A 19,998-nucleotide genomic window follows, 5' to 3' on the forward strand; every position below is an offset into this window, starting at 1 on the left:
CAAAGCATCCACAACACTGGAAAATTTAAACGTCATTTAGTTAATTTTTATTAAATAACAATTAAAATAATTAAATATTATTGCAGTAGTATTTCAATATTTCCATTTATTTAAATCTACATTTAATTTTTTTTTTTATTATTTATTTATTATGTATCAAAATTGTATGTTTTCAAAATGCTTAATATTGTTATTTTAATACTTTTTGTAGTACTTTGTATAGTTTTATGTTTTTTATATACTATTTCTATATTTGCTTTCCGCACTTATAACTCTTCCATATTTAACTAAAATTATTTTAGTGCAAAGTTATAAGACATATGTCTTAATGTACTAGGAAGTTTCAATGAATAAATAAATAAAATACGGTAAAAAGGGCATAGTTTGAATTGGGAAACGTCATTGGTATTCGGAAAAATTGAAAATGCGGTTGAATGGCATTACATATACATTACATACGTACATCTCCGGATGTATATCAACATTTTCCGGATCACAATCCGTTGGATTTTTGCGCCTGGGCAATTTGGACAGTATGATTGGCACTAAAAATACCAAAATGTGTGCCTATATCAAACCACACTGAACAAAAACCATGTCCAGTTCCAAAGATTGCCTTGACACTAATGATTTTGGCATTGATTCCGAGTCAATGAAGCGGATAATTGAATTAAGAATAATTTTAAGACACAATTCTCTTTTAAATTGTGAGTGTTTCGTACTTGATTTTAGGAAAAAAAAATTATTTACTCTTCTTTCCAGCTTTTTTCATCATGTGCTATCAAAGTCCTTCAAACACGTATCAACCACACCTTAAATTTTCAAATTTAGACGCGAATTCAAGTAGAAATGATGCTATATTTCAAGTAAAAAGTGCCTTTAAAATAAAAATTTAAAAAAGATGTCCTAATTTTGTACGAATGTTTACTTTGTAATCAAGATACAAAAAGTCAAAAAAAAACTTTATATCACAGAAATGCGTCTTCTATGGTAAGCAATCGCCTTCGTGGCTTCACGACAATATTTTTTTTCAGTGAGGATGATATTTAAACCTTTTGGACGCACAGGAAATCAAATCCTGGGGTCGGTTTCTATTGGGGCTATATATAATTATGGACCGATATGAACCGATTTGTGCGTAGAGATTACACGGAACTCAAATTTTTTATCACAATATTTTTAAATACAAGCATATAATGTTCATAAACCAGTATAACATGTTTGGGACATATATGTTAATATGATAGAACATATTATGTTTGGGACACTAAATGTTTGTAAATATAATATGCTTATATGCAAACATATACTAATTTAGAAATAGCCTATAAACATATATGTGTTTAGAAAGAGAGACCTAGAGAGCTGCAAGTACCCAGCAAAAAAAGAGCTCCCAAAAAAGTAGTTTGGATCCCCAATCTGTGATCCGGAAGTAGTGCAAACTTGGATCATCTCCAATGAATTTTACATGGGCTTGTCATAGGACGGAAGTACTCCCTTTTTGGATCCTTTGCATTGCTTTAGAAGTTGTGCCCTGGAAGTTAATTTGAATGAAGAAATTTAAAATGCGAAAAAAAAAATTTTAACCAATTTCCCTTTTTTTTCATCCATACGTTTTATTACACTATTATTTTTCTATTATCTAATTTTTACAATTTGAAAAACTTTTTCGCTGTGGCCAGGGATTGAACCTGGGTTTGCTGGCACCATAACAGAACGCCTTAGCACACTCAGCCACAAACGCCATTGAACATAAAGCGTCAAAAGGTCAATTCAAATGTTTGTGATATGATCGTAATACGACACCAAGGAATAACATTGTAATTGCTTCTCGAGATGTTCTTTATTAGTATGAACGAAAAAAATAAGAAACGCAGTTTCAAATCTTACCAGCGGCAATTTTTTTTTATCAAATATTTTTCTAAAAAATATTTTTTTATGTTATGCATCGCTTTTATTTTTTATTTTTGGCATATATTTTCGTATAAATATATTTTTTCCATTAAAAATCAACAAAAAATTACAAATTCTCGTAATTTGCAAAACCTTCTCAAAAGAACTTCCATGGACGCGAAAAAGTCAAACGGCACAGGTTCAAATCCCAGCGGCGATGAAATTAATTTTTTTTTTAATTATTATTTTTTTACTTTTTTATTAATTTTCTGTTTTTTTTTATTAGTTTTCTATTTTTTTGTAAACTTTAATTGTCCAAAATTTGCACTTAAAATAGCTTGATTGCGTTTTTTCTAACACTTGTCCACAAGGACTGCATTGGAAGTAGAAAAAAATCATTGGGAGATCCCAAGATGCGCTTTAGAAAAAATGTTTGTGCACTTTCCAAAAGGACTGCATCAGAAGTGGAAAAAAAATTATTGGGGCATCCCACGATGCGCTTTAGAAGAAATGTTTGTGGACTTGTCCAAAAGGACTGCATCGGAAGTTGAAAAAACTCGACGGGGGATCCTGGGATGGGCTTTAAAAGAAATGTTTGTGGAACAACTTCCAATTTTTTTTGCTGGGTAAAGTAATGGAAGTAACCAATTGGCGCCTTAAAAATATATCCACACAAATAAAATTTCATTAAAATTTTTTCTACCAGTGTATGCCCTAAGGAGAAACTATATGTTTGAACAATACAAATAATATTTTATATGGAGCAATCCTGAAAATATATATGCTTGAAACAAAATGTGTTTGGGGTATATGTTACAGAAGCGATTTTTTTTGAGGGTGTAGATGCCATATATTGACATCACCTACCCAATTTCAGACGAACTTTGCTCCTCTAAGATACTCCGCAAGCCAAATCTTGGTGTCCGTTTATATGGTGCTATACCTAAAGGTGGTCCGATATGGTCCATTTGCAAAGCCATTCGACCTATATCAATAATTTCAGGTCGATAGCTTGTTTCGTGCGGAAGGACGGACATCACTAGATCGACTCAGAATTTTACCACGCCCCAGAACATATACTTTATGGGGTCTGGGACCAACATTTCGATGTGGTACAAACGGAATGAAAAAGTTAATATGCCCCAATCATATGGTGGAGGCTATAACAAATTTATACGGTTGAAAGTTTGACTAGGCGGAATTGTATGTGTCCTCCATCATGGATTGCGTACAAAGTTCTACTAAAGACTGGTTTGCAATACCGTCCGAGCTACATCAATATTAGCTACTTGTGGCAAGTTTCAAGTCGATAGATTGTTTCGTTCGGAAGTTAAAGTCGACTCAGAATTTCACCACGATCTAGAATATATACTTTATGGGGTCTAAGACCATTATTTCGATGCGTTACAAATGGAATGACAAAGTCAGTATACCTATAATTATGTTTCGGAGGAAAGTATTTTTTCTCTATGTGTATGTATTGTAAATAGACCTGGTGAGTGAAATCAAAATCTGGCATCCATGAGATTTGTACCAACGCCAGCAACAATAATAGCAATAACACCCAACATACATATGTTGTTAGCAACATCATGAACAATTGCAATCATTCTCCCGTTTTGTCCTTTCATCTGTCGGTCAGTGTAGTTAACAAGTTTTGAAAAGTTGTGAACGCTTGTTAAACAATTATATCGCTCCTGTGTCATCTTCCAAAGAATTATATTCGTCTAAGGAATCGTCTTTACATTCACAACTTAGTTCTTGGTTTTCTCTCGATTAGGCTTAGATGGATTAATGATTCTTTTCTATTTTCATTGGTCTTCAATGTCAGATGTGAACTAGTTTTGTTGGTCATTTGAAGTTTTGTGTTGTGCCTCGAGTGCTCTTGTAATCGCATTGAAGGAGACTTATTAATGTCCAGGAAAAATGATGGATTGTGTGAACCAATAGAAAAATATAAGATTTTCGATTAAAGGCACGTACGCAAAAAACAATTGACATTTTATCTTTACACATAGTGTCATAGCATGCCTTCAAGCTATTTAATCACTTTTATTTTTTCAGCTGCAGCTTCTTTGTTTCCCTAAAGGAAATAGAATGCATTACGTGGGAATTTGATTTAGATCCTTAAAATATTGAATAAACTTTCACGAGTATATATCTGTATACACACTCAAAAAAACAATCACTTCTGTAATATATACCCCAAACACATTTTGCTTCAAGCATATATGTATTTTCAGGATTGGTCCAAACAATATATTGCTTATATTGTTCAAACATATAATGTTTCACCTTAGAGCATACACTGGTAGAAAAAAAAATTAATGAAATTTTCAATGTGTATATATATTTTTAAGGCGCCAATTGGTTACTTCCGTTCTTTTACTTTACTTTTACATTCTTGGTCTCTTTTTTTAAACACATATATGTATATAGGCAATTTCTAAATAAATATATGTTTGCATCCTCACATATTATATTTAAAATATGTTATGTCCCAAACATAATATGTTCTAACATATTAACGTCATTAGCGTAGCTAGACAATTTTCCTAGGGGGGGCTATAGCCCCCCTAGCTAAAAATTTATTGACTGAACTTATAGGTTCAATTAATGTTTTATTTCATAAAATTGAATAAAAATTAGACATCAAAATAACTCGACAATTAATTTATAATAAAGCAACTAAAAGTAGCTCCACACTTTTCCCAGCAAAAAAATTGTGAGTTGTTCTAAAGGCACAACTTTAAAAGTACTTCCAAAAATGTCCTCAATTATTTTAACTACACAGGAAGTTTTTTTACTTCATTTTTTTCATATTTTAATGTGTAATTTTTTGTTTTCTTTTTATTTCAAATAGTTTAAAAAAGAGTAAGAATAAATAAATTGGTACAAATTATTCAAATTTTGTCACAAAACTGCTAAATCCATTATAGAAACAAGCGTCAGAATGCATTAAAAATCATAAAAACAATATAAAAAATAATTATTTGGGAAAATATAACAAAATTTTTAAATTCACATTCAAAACACTGAATTTGGATCACAACTTAAGAAGTGATGCAAATTCATTGCAACGGCTGGTGAAACGGTGGACATTTGTCCTATGACAAGCTCATATTACATTCATTGCTTCTCCGCCAATTTTGCACCACTTCTAGACCAAAAAGAACATTTTCACTACTTTTTTGGTAACGCTTTTTCGCAGCATTATTAAGATATTAATTTATGAAAGAATAGTTTTAATATGAATTACTATTTTTTTAATTTAAATTGACTAAACTAAATCAATCATAAGTTCAACCACATCTTTATTTCATAAATATCTGACTTCAAACATTGCCATCGGCAACTGCTACCACAACCCAAGTAATTCGATTGTTCATGAAAGTATTTAGCGGAACTTTGTGCGATTGTATATACTTGTTTAATTTTTATAAAAATTGAAAAAACTATTGACATTTATTGAAAAATGGAAAATCATAAATAGAGTTTCAAATTCTGGGGGGGGGCTAAAATTTTTCTGGGGGGGTCTAAGCCCCCTCCCCAGAGGCCTTCCTACGCTTATGATTAACATATAGGTTAGGTTAGGTTAAAGTGGCAGCCCGATTAAGATTCAGGCTCACTTAGACTATTCAGTCCATTGTGATACCACATTAACTAAAAGTACCTATTACATATGGACACTTCTGAACCGCTGAACCTTCTTGATTATTTTTCTTTGTCATTATACTTCGCGCCTATAGTTTTTGCCAAATCGCCTATCAGGCAGCGACCCGTTATAGCAGATATCAGGAGTGATATCTGACGTCTCGAGAACACTAGCATATCTAGTGTGCGGTTTAAGTTTAAATGGGGCCATATTTGCTTGGTGTCGTTACAGCCCTTGCAATTCTCCCATCGAACATTTGCCATCATAACAGCATACAGTGAGTGACAATACAATTGAAACTTTAAACTATATTTTAATTCTTTATGATTGTTATGCAAAATAGCCACAATTTGTAATTGAAAGGGAAGAAAAACAACTAAAAAAATATTTTGTTGGTTGTTTATTTATTAAACAAAAATATAATATTAATACAAAATCAAAAAGAATTGAAAAACAAGTATATACGGCCGTAAGTGCGGCCAGGCCGAATCTTATGTACCCTCCATCATGGATTGCATAGAAACTTGTACTAAAGACTGTCATCCACAATCGAATTACTTGGGTTGCGGTAACACTTGCCGATGGCAAGGTATCTTAAATCTTCTTTACACCGTCTACTCTATTGTAAGTTAGTCCATACGGGGTATATAAATATTAAACAAAAAACAATGTGACAACATTTCTATAGAAATAAAATTTTGACAAAATTTTCTATGCCAATAAAATTTTGACAAACTTTTCTATAGAAATAAAATCTTGACAAAATTTTCTATAGTAATAAAATTTTGACAAAATTTTCTATAGTAATAAAATTTTGACAAAATTTTCTATAGTAAAAAAATTTTGACAAAATTTTCTATAGAAATAAATTTTTGGTAAATTATTTTTGGGGATCGGCTATATATAACTATAGAGCGATATGGACCAATTTTGGCATGGTTGTTAGCGGCCATATACTAGCGCAATGTACCAAATTTCAACCGGATAGGATGAATTTTGCTCCTCCAAGAGCTCCAGGGGTCAAATCTAGGGATTGGTTTATATGGGGGCTATATATAATTATGGACCGACGTGGGCCAATTTTTGCATGGTTGCTAGATACCATATACTAACACCACGTACCAAATTTCAACCGAATCGGATGAATTTTGCTCATTCATGAGGCTCCGGAGGTCAAATCTGGGGATCGGTTTATATGGGGGCTATATATAATTACGGATCGATGTGGACCAATTTTTGCATGGTTGTTAGAGACCATATACTAACACCATGTACCAAATTTCAGCCGAATCGGATGAAATTTGCTCATCCATGAGGCTCCGCAAGTAAAATCTGGGGATCGGTTTATATTGGGGCTATACGTAAAAGTGGTCCGATATGGCCCATTTGCAAAACCATCCGGCCTACATCAATAACAACTACTTGTGCCAAGTTTCAAGTCGATAGCTTGTTTCGTTCGGAAGTTAGCGTGATTTCAATAGACGGACGGACGGACATTCTTAGATCGACTCAGAAGTTCACCACGACCCAGAATATATATACTTTATTGGGTCTTAGAGCAATATATCGATGTGTTGCAAACGGAATGACAAAGTAAATATACCCCCATCCTATGGTGGAGGGTATAAAAAAAAGAACAAAAATGTCATGCTATTCATTTGTATGTTATTGGCAAAACAATGGAAACTTTTGTAATAAAAAAGAAAAACAAAAAATCTTGTATTAACTTTTAATATTTGGTTGGCTGTTCCTTATTTTTGATCATAGCATTATATCACTGAGGCATGCTGTTAATTACATTGTCGATTGTATCCTTAGAAACCTTCTCCCACTCCGAAATAACAGCTTCTATGACATCTGATTTGTTGGTATAATTGGGGGTCCTAATTTTGAGATCTACTATCTCCCACAGATTTTTCTATGGGGGTTTAAATCTGTGTATTGGGCAGCCATTTCAAAACTTTAAGTGTATGTTGAAAAATAGCCACTCGGTGAAAACCTTGGAGGTGTGTTTTGGGTCATTTTCATGTTGGAACCTCCACGCTAGGGGCATGTTTCCTTCGGCAAAGAAAAACACACACCATCATGGTATATTACCACCGTCAATGGTAATGGTTTTTTTTTTGCCGGACGGTACACTCATAGAAAAAATTATGCACGACGTGCTCATTTCAAAACGATTCGTTCATGAAAGTGAATCAACACACATGTGGTGTCAAACGGAGAACAGGCGGTGTAAATCTGACAACTATAAAATGACTCCATGCGTTGTCGAAATAACAACCAGCGTTCACGATCTGAAAACGTTATGGTTACGAATTTATAAACAGAATTAAAACAAGTATATACGGCCGTAAGTTCGGCCAGGCCGAATCTTATGTACCCTCCACCATGGATTGCGTAGGAACTTCTACTAAAGGCTGTCATCCACAATCGAATTACTTGGGTTGCGATAACACTTGCCGATGGCAAGGTATCGTAAAACTTTTTAACACTGTCTTCTAAATTGTAAGTTAGCCCATACGGGGTATATATTAAACAAAACAAGTATATACGGCCGTAAGTTCGGCCAGGCCGAATCTTATGTACCCTCCACCATGGATTGCGTAGGAACTTCTACTAAAGGCTGTCATCCACAATCGAATTACTTGGGTTGCGATAACACTTGCCGATGGCAAGGTATCGTAAAACTTTTTAACACTGTCTTCTAAATTGTAAGTTAGCCCATACGGGGTATATATTAAACAAAAAAAGGCCGATTAAATACGTATATAATCTAGTTTGACAAAATTTTCTATAGAAATAAAATTTTGACAAAATTTTCTATAGAAATAAAAATTTGACAAAATTTTCTATAGAAATAAAAACTTGACAAAATTTTCTATAGAAATAAAATGTTGACAAAATTTTCTATGGAAGTAAAATGTTGACAAAATTTTCTATAGCAATACAATTTTGACAAAAATTTCTATAGAAATAAAATGTTGACAAAATTTTGTATAGAAATAAAATTTTGACAAAATTTTGTATAGAAATAAAATGTTGACAAAATTTTCTACAGAAATAAATTTTTTACAAAATTTTCTATAGAAATAAAATTTTGACAAACATTTCTAAAGAAATAAACTTTTGACAAAACTTTCTATAGAAATGAAATTTTAACAAAACTTTCTATAGTAATAAAATTTGACAAAATTTTCTATGGAAATAAAGTTTTGGTCGATTACAAAATTTTCTATGGAAATAAAATTTTGACAAACATTTGTATAGAAATAAACTTTTGACAAAACTTTCTATAGAAATGAAATTTTGACAAAACTTTCTATAGTAATAAAATTTGACAAAATATTCTATGGAAATAAAGTTTTGGTAGATTATTTTTGGCGATATGGACCAATTTTTGTGTAATAAGTCATCGGCTATATATAACTAAAGACCGATATGGACCAATTTTTACATGGCTGTTAGAGGCCATATATTGACAAAATGTACCAAATTTCAACCGTATCGGATGACTTTTGCACCTCCAAGAGGTTCCGGCGTCAAATCTGGGGACGGTTTATATGGGAACTATATATAATTATGGACCGATATGGACCAATTTTTGCATGGTTGTTAGAGACCATATACTAACATCAGGTACCAAATATCAATCGGATCGGATGAATTTTGCCCCTCCAAGAGGCTCCGGAAGTCAAATCTGGGGATCGGTTTATATGGGGGCTATATATAATTATGGACCGATATGGACCAATTTTTGCATGGTTATTAGAGACCATATACTAACATCAGGTACCAAATTTCAATCGGATCGGATGAATTTTGCCCCTCCAAGAGGCTCCGGAGGTCAAATCTGGGGATCGGTTTATATGGGGGCTATATATAATTATGGACCGATATGGACCAATTTTTGCATGGTTGTTAGAGACCGTATACTAAGACCACGTACCAAATTTCAACCGCATCGGATGAATTTTGCTGCTCCGGGAGGCTCCCCAAGCCAAATTTGGGGATCGGTTTATATGGGGGCTATACGTAAACGTGGTCCGATATGGCCCATTTTCAATACCATCCGACCTACATCAATAACAACTACTTGTGCCAAGTTTCAAGTCGATAGCTTGTTTCGTTCGGAAGTTAGCGTGATTTCCACAGACGGACGGACAGCCGGACAGACGGACGGACAGCCGGACGGACGGACATGCTTAGATCGACTCAAAATTTCACCACGACCCAGAATATATATACTTTATGGGGTCTTAGGGCAATATTTCGATGTGTTACAAACGGAATGACAAAGTTAATATACCCCCATCCTATGGTGGAGGGTATAAAAAGATATCCGCTACCGTGACTCGAACCTGTGTTTTCTGCACCATACGCGTTAACCGTTGCCTTAGCACATTGCACCACGGAGGTAGTTGCCTTAAAAACGTGCAACGATTAGTTTAAGACTTTTCATGGCCAAAGAAAAACGAATGCCGTTCATGAAATGGTGAACGCCCGTGCACGAAATTGTGAACATTCCCTTTTGACTTTTTTGGGAACGTTTCCGTTTCATTTTGTCACCGTCTGTTCACGACTATGGAACGTAATTTTTATACCCTCCATCATAGGATGGGGGTATATTAACTTTGTCATTCCGTTTGTAACACATCGAAATATTGCTCTAAGACCCCATAAAGTATATATATTCTGGGTCGTGGTGAAATTCTGAGTCGATCTAAGCATGTCCGTCCGTCCGTCCGTCCGTCCGTCCGTCCGTCCGTCCGTCTGTTGAAATCACGCTAACTTCCGAACGAAACAAGCTATCGACTTGAAACTTGGCACAAGTAGTTGTTATCGATGTAGGTCGGATGGTATTGAAAATGGGCCATATCGGTCCACTTTTACGTATAGCCCCCATATAAAGGGACCCTCAGATTTGGCTTGTGGAGCCTCTAACAGAAGCATATTTCATTCGATCCGGCTGAAATTTGGTACATGGTGTTGGTAGATGGTCTTTAACAATAATGCAAAAATTGGTCCACATCGGTCCATAATTATATATAGCCCCCATATAAACCGATCCCCAGATTTGGCTTGTGGAGCCTCTAAGAGAAGCATATTTCATCCGATCCGCCTGAAATTTGGTATATGGTGTTGGTATATGGTCTCTAACAACCATGCAAAAATTGGTCCACATCGGTCCATAATTATATATAGCCCCCATATAAACCGATCCCCAGATTTGGCTTGTGGAGCCTAAAAGAGAAGCAAATTTCATCCGATCCGGCTGAAATTTGGTACATGGTGTTGGTAGATGGTCTTTAACAATAATGCAAAAATTGGTCCACATCGGTCCATAATTATATATAGCCCCCATATAAACCGATCCCCAGATTTGGCTTGTGGAGCCTCTAAGAGAAGCATATTTCATCCGATCCGCCTGAAATTTGGTACATGGTGTTGGTAGATGGTCTCTAACAATCATGCAAAAATTGGTCCACATCGGTCCATAATTATATATAGCCCCCATATAAACCGATCCCCAGATTTGGCTTGTGGAGCCTCTAAGAGAAGCATATTTCATCCGATCCGCCTGAAATTTGGTACATGGTGTTGGTAGATGGCCTCTAACAATCATGCAAAAATTGGTCCACATCGGTCCATAATTATATATAGCCCCCATATAAACCGATCCCCAGATTTGGGTTGCGGAGCCTCAAAGAGAAGCAAATTTCATCCGATCCGCCTGGAATTAGGTACATGATATTGTTATATGGTCTCTAACAATCATGCAAAAATTGGTCAACATCGGTCCATAATTATATATAGCCCCCATATAAGCCGATCCCCAGATTTGGCTTGCGAAGTCTCCAAGAGAAGCAAATTTCATCCAATCCGGTTGTAATTTTGAACATGGTGTTAGTATATGATCTTTAACAACCTGCCAGAATTGATCCATATCGGTCCATAATTATATATAGCCCCCATATAAAACGTTCTCCCGATTTGACCTCCGGAGCCTCTTGGAGGAGCAAAATTCATCCGATCCGGTTCAAATTAGGAACGTGGTGTTAGTATATGGTCGCTAACAACCATACAACAATTCGTCCAATCACACAAAAATTGGTCCATATCGGTTCATAATCATGGTTGCCACTAGAGCGAAAAATAATCTACCAAAATTTTATTTATATAGCAAATTTTGTCAAAATTTTATTTCTATAGAAAATTTTGTCAAAATTTTATTTCTAGAGGAAATTTTGTTAAAATTTTATGCGGTTCATAATAAAATTTTCATCATTGTCAAAATGTTATTTCAATAGAAAATTTTGTTCAAATTTTATTCGGTTCATAATCATGGTTGCCACTCGAGCCAAAAATAATCTACCAAGATTCTATTTCTATAGAATATTTTGTCAAAAGTCTATTTCTATAGAAAATTTTGTTAAAATTTTATTTCTGTAGAAATTTTTGTCAAAATTTTCTTTCTATAGAAAATTTTGTCAAAATTTTTATTTCTATAGAAAATTTTATTTCTATAGAAAATTTTATTTTTATAGACAATTTTGTTAAAATTTTATTTCTGTAGAAAATTTTGTCAAAATTTTATGTCTACTTTGTCAAACTGAATTATATACGTATTGGATCGATCTTTTTTGATTACGTGGTATATGACTTACATACAATGTAGAAGATGGTGTTAGGAGGTTTTAAGATACCTTGCCATCAGCAAGCGTTACCGCAACTTAAGTAATTCGATTGTGGATGGCAGTGTTTAGAAGAAGTTTCTACGCAATCCATGATGGAGGGTACATAAGCTTCGGCCTGGCCGAACTTACGGCCGTATATACTTGTTTCTATTAGTGTAATATTTACGACCTACTTCATCAGCTCGGCGACCTACAGTCCGACGAATAATTATAAATTATTCTAAAATTTTCATTGAATACTAAAGTTTTTAGTAATTTTAAAATATATACTCGTATGTTTTTTAGGAAGCAAAAACATTCAAGGGCCTCTAAGTTAGAGTTGCGTAGTTCATGAACGAACTAGTACAATTGAACGGGTTAGTAAAATGAACGAACTGAGCTAGTTCGTATCAGTCAGTCTTTTTCGTTCACAAGCTCATTCAGCTCTGTACTTATGGCATTGTATATTTCTCATTTCGTTCACAGCTCACTTGATGAACGAATCAGCTGTCAGCATGGTTGCCATACAGATTGTATCGACAAATTATTGTATTTTGGGTATACCTAAATAAAAACTTCCAATTATTTTATGTTATTGTGAAGTAATGTTTTATTTAGGTAAGAAGAACTTTTGGGAGATTTTTTGTTGATGTGGCAATATTTATCAGACGTTTTATTATTTCATTTTCAATTGAGTGAAGAGTTAAATAAAATAATGTCTACTAATAGAAAATACAGCAACATATGGGTTCATTTCAAGGAAGATGGTCAATTAAGAGCAAAATGCAATTATTGCAAAATGTCTCTCAGTATTGCAGTAGGATCAAATGGAAATTTATCAAGACATATGAAGTCAAAGCATCCACTTGTAACATTGGTCACTGAACGGGAACCAACATCACATGATTTGCCTTTATCAAGCTCTCAAAACCAAATACAAAGGTCTATTCCCAGTGTTCCACAAAGAAGTCAGCAGCCAACTATGACACATTTCATCCATAGACCACCACCAATTCGGAAAGTTGAACAAATTGACAACCTTGTTTTGGAAATGGTGGCGAAAGGACACCATGCATTGAGAATAGTTGATGAACCATCGTTTCAAAAGTTGGTAACAGCTGTGTCCCATTGTCCAGGCTATAATTTACCATCAAGAAAGACGCTAACAAACACAATTTTGCCAAAAGAATATAACAGAATTATGAATGAAATTAATGCTCCAATACGATCAGCTCCAGCAGTCTGTCTTACAACCGATGGATGGACATCGAAAACAAATACGAGCTATGTCGCAGTAACTGCTCACTTCATTGATGGAAATTCTTCACTAAAAACATATTTATTGGCATGTGAAGAGTTCGGAGAAAATCATACTGCAGAAAATCTATGCAATTTTTTAAAAAAGGTAATGGAAGAATTTGATATATCCAACAAAGTAACCGCCGTCGTGAGTGACAATGCTTTTAATATAATAGCTGCAGTGCGTCTAGGGCAGTGGCGAAGCATAGGAGGTTTCGCACACACTTTAAATTTAATCGTGCAACTACTATTTGTAAAATATCGGACACGGTTGAAAAAGTGAAAAAAATTTTAACACATTTTCATCAGAGTTCACAAAGCTTAAAAAATTGCAAGAAACTCAAAAGCAAATGGGACTTCCCGAACTCAAACTCAAACAGTCCGTGCCGACAAGGTGGAATTCCACATATGACATGTTGCAAAGAATTTTGAAATTAAAAGATGCCGTTATAACAACGTTATCGCTCATTAAACCTGAATTAATGCTGAAGTTAGCCGAATGGGATTTAATAACGGAAGCCATTTCTATTCTTAAGCCATTCTATGATGTCACAGTCGAAATATCAGCTGAAAAAAACGTTACATTATCTAAAGTAATGGTTTTATGTAACATGTTAGCCAATTTCGTTTCAAAAACTTCTTCTACAAACAGCCAAATTTCTGAAATGATAGACGTAATTTCGACAGACTTGAGAATTCGATGTGGAGGGTACGAAAAAAATTTACTTTATGCCGAAAGCACTATACTTGATCCCCGATTCAAGCGTAAGGGGTTCAAATCGGACATGGCCTACGAGAGTGCATTGCATCAGCTGCGAAATAGAATTAGCCTCATACGACTAGAAAGCGATGATTACAAAGACCCGGCCCCACAACAAAATTTGGCCTCGTCCGATGAACCAAACATTTGGGATGAATTTGATTCGGAATTTCAAAAGGTTGTGCATTCTGGTAATAAAACCGTAGCAAGCATTCGGGAATTAGATAAATATTTAAACGAAGAATATATTAACAGAAAGCTAGATCCTTTGGAGTGGTGGGAAACAAGAAAGACTGCATATCCTCGGGTGTATGCATATGCTTTAAAACGGTTGTGTTTGGTAGCAACTTCGGTCCCATGCGAAAGAATTTTTTCTGCCACAGGGCAAATAATTTGTGATAGGCGTACCCTTTTAAAGCCAAACACCGTGTCACAATTAGTTTTTCTGCATAAAAATATGTAATATTTTCTTTTTTTTATTTTTAATAATTAATTTTTATTTGTTAAATAATTCTTAAGAAAGACTGAATTCCCTATATTAATTTTTATTTCTTCAACGTATTATAATATGTACATTATCTTTCATTTTTTATTCAATTTTGTTATACTTTGTTATAATTCTTAACGAAGACTGAATTAGCTATTTGAATTAAACAAAATAATTTTGTACTAAAAAAATAGAAAAAATAGTTGTTTTTATTGATATATACAAACTTGTTATTCGTTCTAATACAAGTACACTGTAATTATTGATGTTTGATTTCAGGTAAGTTTTTTCATAGACATGCCTTCTTCAAACATAATGTTATATTTACTTTTATGGAGGAGAACAATCAAACATTTTAAAATCATTTTATACTCTAAACCATACTAACGCCCTTGTTATTACTTGTCGCATAAAAACTCCCAAATATGCGCATGTTTACTAATTTAATAGGGCTGGTTCGGAGCATTATATATTCGGGTCCGTCAAAATTTCGCCCTATATTACATATTGTCTAATAGAAATTGTACTAAATATTTTTTGGAGCACATTCGCATGCATTAAAGTTATGTGCTTCAATAAATCATTCCAGAAAGAAATAAGAAAATTTTCGCTGAACGGGTAGGTGTCAAAAGATCACAAAATGTAATGAACTAGTGAACTAACTGAAAGAACTAGTTCAGTGATCGGAAATGAGCTGAAGTTAGCGGTCACCGAAATGAACGAAATTGCCCAACACTGCTCTAAGTTTAAAAAATGAAATATTAGTAAAAATTTTCCATTGTTTTGTCACCCATTGTAGGTCACAAACATGTTAGTTTATGAATATTTTATAATTGCACTTAAAAATAATGTACTAAAAATTTTAGTTTCAAACATATAATTTTTACAACGAAACATATGAAAAACATATGTTTCGTTGTCAATAATATTTGTAGCAAATAATATTTTCCCAATAAAAATAAGTTAAATTTAGCGTTAGATTAACTACGGATTTTTTTGCTGTGTATATACTTTATGGGGTATAAGGCCAATATATCTATGTGTTACAAACGAAATGACAAAGTTAATATACTCTCCATCGTACGTGGAGGGTACCAATAATACGCCCATCTTGATCTTCGTAAGGAACTAAAACATTTTTGCATTTTTGAACTCCGACTTCTCCCTTGAAACTACCAATGTATGTATTTTTGCAAAATCGGCCATTCATCTGCGTTTGTAATACAGTTAGTCAAAATTTTCTATGTATGTATGTAGGACAAATTATATTGACATTCAAATGCTAAATCCATTGAAAGCTCCAGTAAGTGGCTTTTCCTATCATTTACTCATGCAAAATCAAATAAAACAGCATCACATAAAGCATTGGGATCATAACCACAGGAAACATACTCGTAGTAGTAATACTTGTTACCATGAGAGATAGATCAAAAAACAAACATATCCTTCAAGCACGATTCCCTTGTCCGAATGGACGAACGCCGAAATGACTGTCACTGGGACACCAGCTTCCAACGACTACAAAATCTCGAAGTTGACGATGGACAAAAAGAACTAGCGGCGACATCACCAACAGGCTGCCGCTACATAAACCTGAAGCATGCTGCCAATGCACGTTGCTATTAAGCGTCATCAAAATTGACTTCGTTGTCAATTGTGGGTAATAGCAGATTAAAGAGTATCGCAAAGGACAGCAGCCAGCGGTAATAGCACCACCGACATCCGAAAACGACAGCAATCAGTTCTTCCAACGACAGATGAGGAACGATCACAAGAACTGCTCCTAGAGAGTCATACTAACAAATGGTGAGTCGGTGTGTCAATTATGCTGCTTGAACATCATTTTTAATGAACTCTCTGAATTTTTATTTGATATAATATTGATAGTTTAAGTCAATATTTTCACAAATTTCTATACACGATTTTTTTTTTGTCTCGAAAAAAAAAACGCAACATATCTTTAAGGTGAACGTATTTAAACTTAAATCGGCATAAGAACACAAAACTTGATGGTTGGATTGAGTATGTGTTTCTCATAACGAGGTTTTAATTCCATTTTCCAGGATAATGGAACCTGATAATTATCACAAAATTTTGTTTATCTCTTCATTGAAGACATATTCCTAATAGCTAAAGCTAGGAAATTCAAAACTCTACTTAAATCTGAAACAACACCAAGCCTCCTATTTTTATACCCTCCACCATAGGATGGGGTGGTGGAGGGTATAAACTTGGCACAAGTAGTTGTTATTGATGTAGGTCGGATGGTATTGCAAATGGACCATATCGGACCACTTTTACGTATAGCCCCCATATAAACCGACATTTACGTATAGCCCCCATATAAACCGACGCTCAGATTAGGCTTGCGGAGCCTAAAAGAGAAGCAAAATTCATCCGATGCGGTTGCAATTTGGTACATGGTGTTACTATATGGTCTCTAACAACCATGCAAAAATTGGTAAATATCGGTTAATATATAGAGCCCCCATATAAACCGATCCCCAGATTTGGTTTGGGGAGCCTCAAAGAGAAGCAAGCTTCATGCAATCCGGCTGAAATTTTGTATATGGTGTTAGTATATAGTCTCTAACAACCATACAAAAATTGGTCCACATCGGTCCATTATTATATAAAGCCCCCATACAAACCGAACCCCAGATTTGGCTTGCGGAGTCTGTAAGAGAAGCAAATTTCATCCGATACGGTAGAAATTGGGTACATGATGTAAGCATATGGTCTCTAACAACTACGCAACAATTGGTCCACATGGGTTCATAATTATATATAGCCCCCATGTTAACCGATCCCCAGATTTGGTTTGCGGAATCTGTAAGAGAAGCAAATTTCATCCGATCCGGCTGAAATTTGGTACATAGTGTTGGTATATGGTCTCTAACAACTACGCAAAAATTGGCCCACATGGGTCCATAATTATATATAGCCCCCATATAAACCAATCCCCCGATTTGGCTTGCGGAGCCTCTAAGAGAAGCAAATTTCATCCGATCCAGCTGAAATTTGGTACATGGTGTAAGTATATGGTCTCTAACAACCATGCAGGAATTGGTCCATATCGGTCCATACTTGTATGTAGCAAAATTCACCCGATTCGGTTGAAATTTGGTACGTGGTGTTAGTATATGGTCTCTAACAACCATGCAAAAATTGGTCCATACCAGTCTTAATTATATATAACCCCCATTTAAACCGATCCTCAGATTTGACCTCCGGAGCTCTTGGAGGAGCAAAATTCATCCGATCCGGTTGAAATTTGGTACGTGGTGAAATTTGGTACATTGCGCTAGTATATGGCCGCTAACAACCATGCCAAAATTGGTCCATATCGGTCTATAGTTATATATAGCAGATCGCCAAAAATAATCTACCAAAATTTTATTACTATAGAAAATTTTGTCAAAATCTTATTACTGTAGAAAATTTTGTCAAAATATTATTACTATACAAAATTTTGTCAAGATTTTATTTCTGTGAAAAATTTTATCAAAATTTTATTTCTATGGAAAATTTTGTCTAAATTTTATCACTATACAAAATTTTGTCAAGATTTTATTTCTATGGAAAATTTTGTCAAATTTTTTTTCTACAGAAAATTTTATTGCTATAGAAAATTTTGTCAATGACTAACTTACAATTGAGAAGACGGTGTTAAGAAGTTTTAAGATACCTACACACAAAAAAATTTTTTCTGATTCAATCACGAAATTAACTGATCAAATTAATTTTTAATTGAAATGTCCTCAATCACAGAAATGATAGTATCAATTAAAAAAATAATTGAAGGTCAATTAAAAAGTTAATTGATCCAATTAAAAAATTAATTGATACTATTATTTTTGTGATTGAGTTTTGTTTCAATTAAAAAATTTGTTGAATCAATTAAATTTTTAATTGAATATTTTTTAAAACTCAATTAAAATTTTAATTGGAAAAATTTTCGTGAAATTTTTTTGTGTGTAAGATTAGTTTCTATGCAATCCATGAACTGGCCGAACTTACGGCCGTATATACTTGTTTTCATTCTATTTTTTTATTTTATTGTTCAAATACTTTCGAAAATAATAATCAAATTTTAAAATCTCTTTTGATTTGTTTAAATTGGCTATCTTATGGCCAAATAGCGATTAAATTAAATACGAAAGTGGTTCTGCTGTATTTTGCCCCATTCTGGGCATAGCGCCGCCTTGAGATAATCATACTCTCCAAAATGGTCCAGGCGCAAAAGTCCAACGTTTTGAGATGGAGATTTTGGTGACCATTGGGCGAAAAAAAAATTAAACGAGAAACATCTTTTTTATACCATTTTTGGTTGATGCGTGCTGAGTTGAGTTGGAATGTCCACTGTCTTCAGCACATTTCCCAACTAATATTCGGCATTTATTTTGTCGATGAATACGGACAGGGAGCAACCATCGGTCGTTACGGCTACCCATACCATTAGCATAGTACACTCAGAAAAGGAATATGCACTGAAAAAAATATTGTCATGAGACCAAGGTTGTATGTCCTTAAATTACAAACAGGAATTTTGTTTAGCATAGAACACATTTCTCTGATGTAAAGCTTGTTTCCTTGTCCAAAAGTCGATAAACTTTATAATGAAGTGGTTTGTCTTTATAACTAAGTGATTCGACTTAAAAATCGATATCTTAAAATGAAATACAATTTCATTTGACTAGGTCAACTTGGCTTAATAATTCTGGAAAATCTTTTAAAACTAATGAAATCATCTTTAAGTTTGTTGACTTTTTGTGTCTTCGCTACAAAGCAAATAAGAGTTCAGAAAAGGTAGATGTGTTTCAATACTTTATTTTAAAGACGTTTTAAAATTTGCATTATTTCTACTTGAAGTCGTGTCTGCATTTGGAAATTTAAGTTGTCGATAACAATTTTTTTAAAAGACGATAAGAAAACTATTAAATTAAAATTTGTTTCCTAGAATCAAGTACGCAAACCTCTAATTTAAAAGAGAATTATGTGTTAAAAGTGTCCTTACTTAATTTTTCCGTTTCTTTGGCTCGAAATCAATACCAAAATCATTAGTGTAAAGACAAAATCTTTGGAACCGGGCATGTTTTTTTAGTGTGATCACCCAAAAATGTTTCAAGAGCAAAATGTTATTTTTGGACGGTGAACATGGAACATGTTTGTCGTATCCATGTTTTTTTTCTCAAATTTCTCTCTTTGCCTAGAAAACAATATTTTT

The 19,998-nt window shown here is 34.0% G+C and overlaps 1 protein-coding gene across 1 annotated transcript; it reads left to right on the top strand.

Annotated features, from left to right (window-relative positions):
- Positions 1 to 12,940: 12,940 nt before the first annotated feature.
- LOC142235678 (E3 SUMO-protein ligase ZBED1-like) lies at positions 12,941 to 16,197 on the top strand. Its single transcript, XM_075306937.1, has 3 exons — positions 12,941 to 13,705; positions 13,836 to 14,593; positions 16,029 to 16,197. The coding sequence occupies exons 1-3, from the start codon at positions 12,941 to 12,943 to the stop codon at positions 16,195 to 16,197; spliced, it is 1,692 nt and encodes a 563-aa protein (XP_075163052.1).
- The last annotated feature ends 3,801 nt before the right edge of the window (positions 16,198 to 19,998 follow it).

Source organism: Haematobia irritans, chromosome 4 (assembly GCF_050003625.1).
Source record: "Haematobia irritans isolate KBUSLIRL chromosome 4, ASM5000362v1, whole genome shotgun sequence".
NCBI lineage: Eukaryota > Metazoa > Arthropoda > Insecta > Diptera > Muscidae > Haematobia > Haematobia irritans.

What these genes read in the sequence shown, in the direction of transcription:
- LOC142235678 (XM_075306937.1), top strand. Translation starts at nt 12,941, where the DNA reads ATGTCTACTAATAGAAAATACAGCAACATATGGGTTCATTTCAAGGAA. An exon ending in CTTTTAATATAATAGCTGCA is followed by an intron (nt 13,706 to 13,835) that starts GTGCGTCTAGGG and finishes TTTTCATCAGAG; the next exon opens with TTCACAAAGCTTAAAAAATT. An exon ending in AAGACTGCATATCCTCGGGT is followed by an intron (nt 14,594 to 16,028) that starts GTATGCATATGC and finishes GTATGTATGTAG; the next exon opens with GACAAATTATATTGACATTC.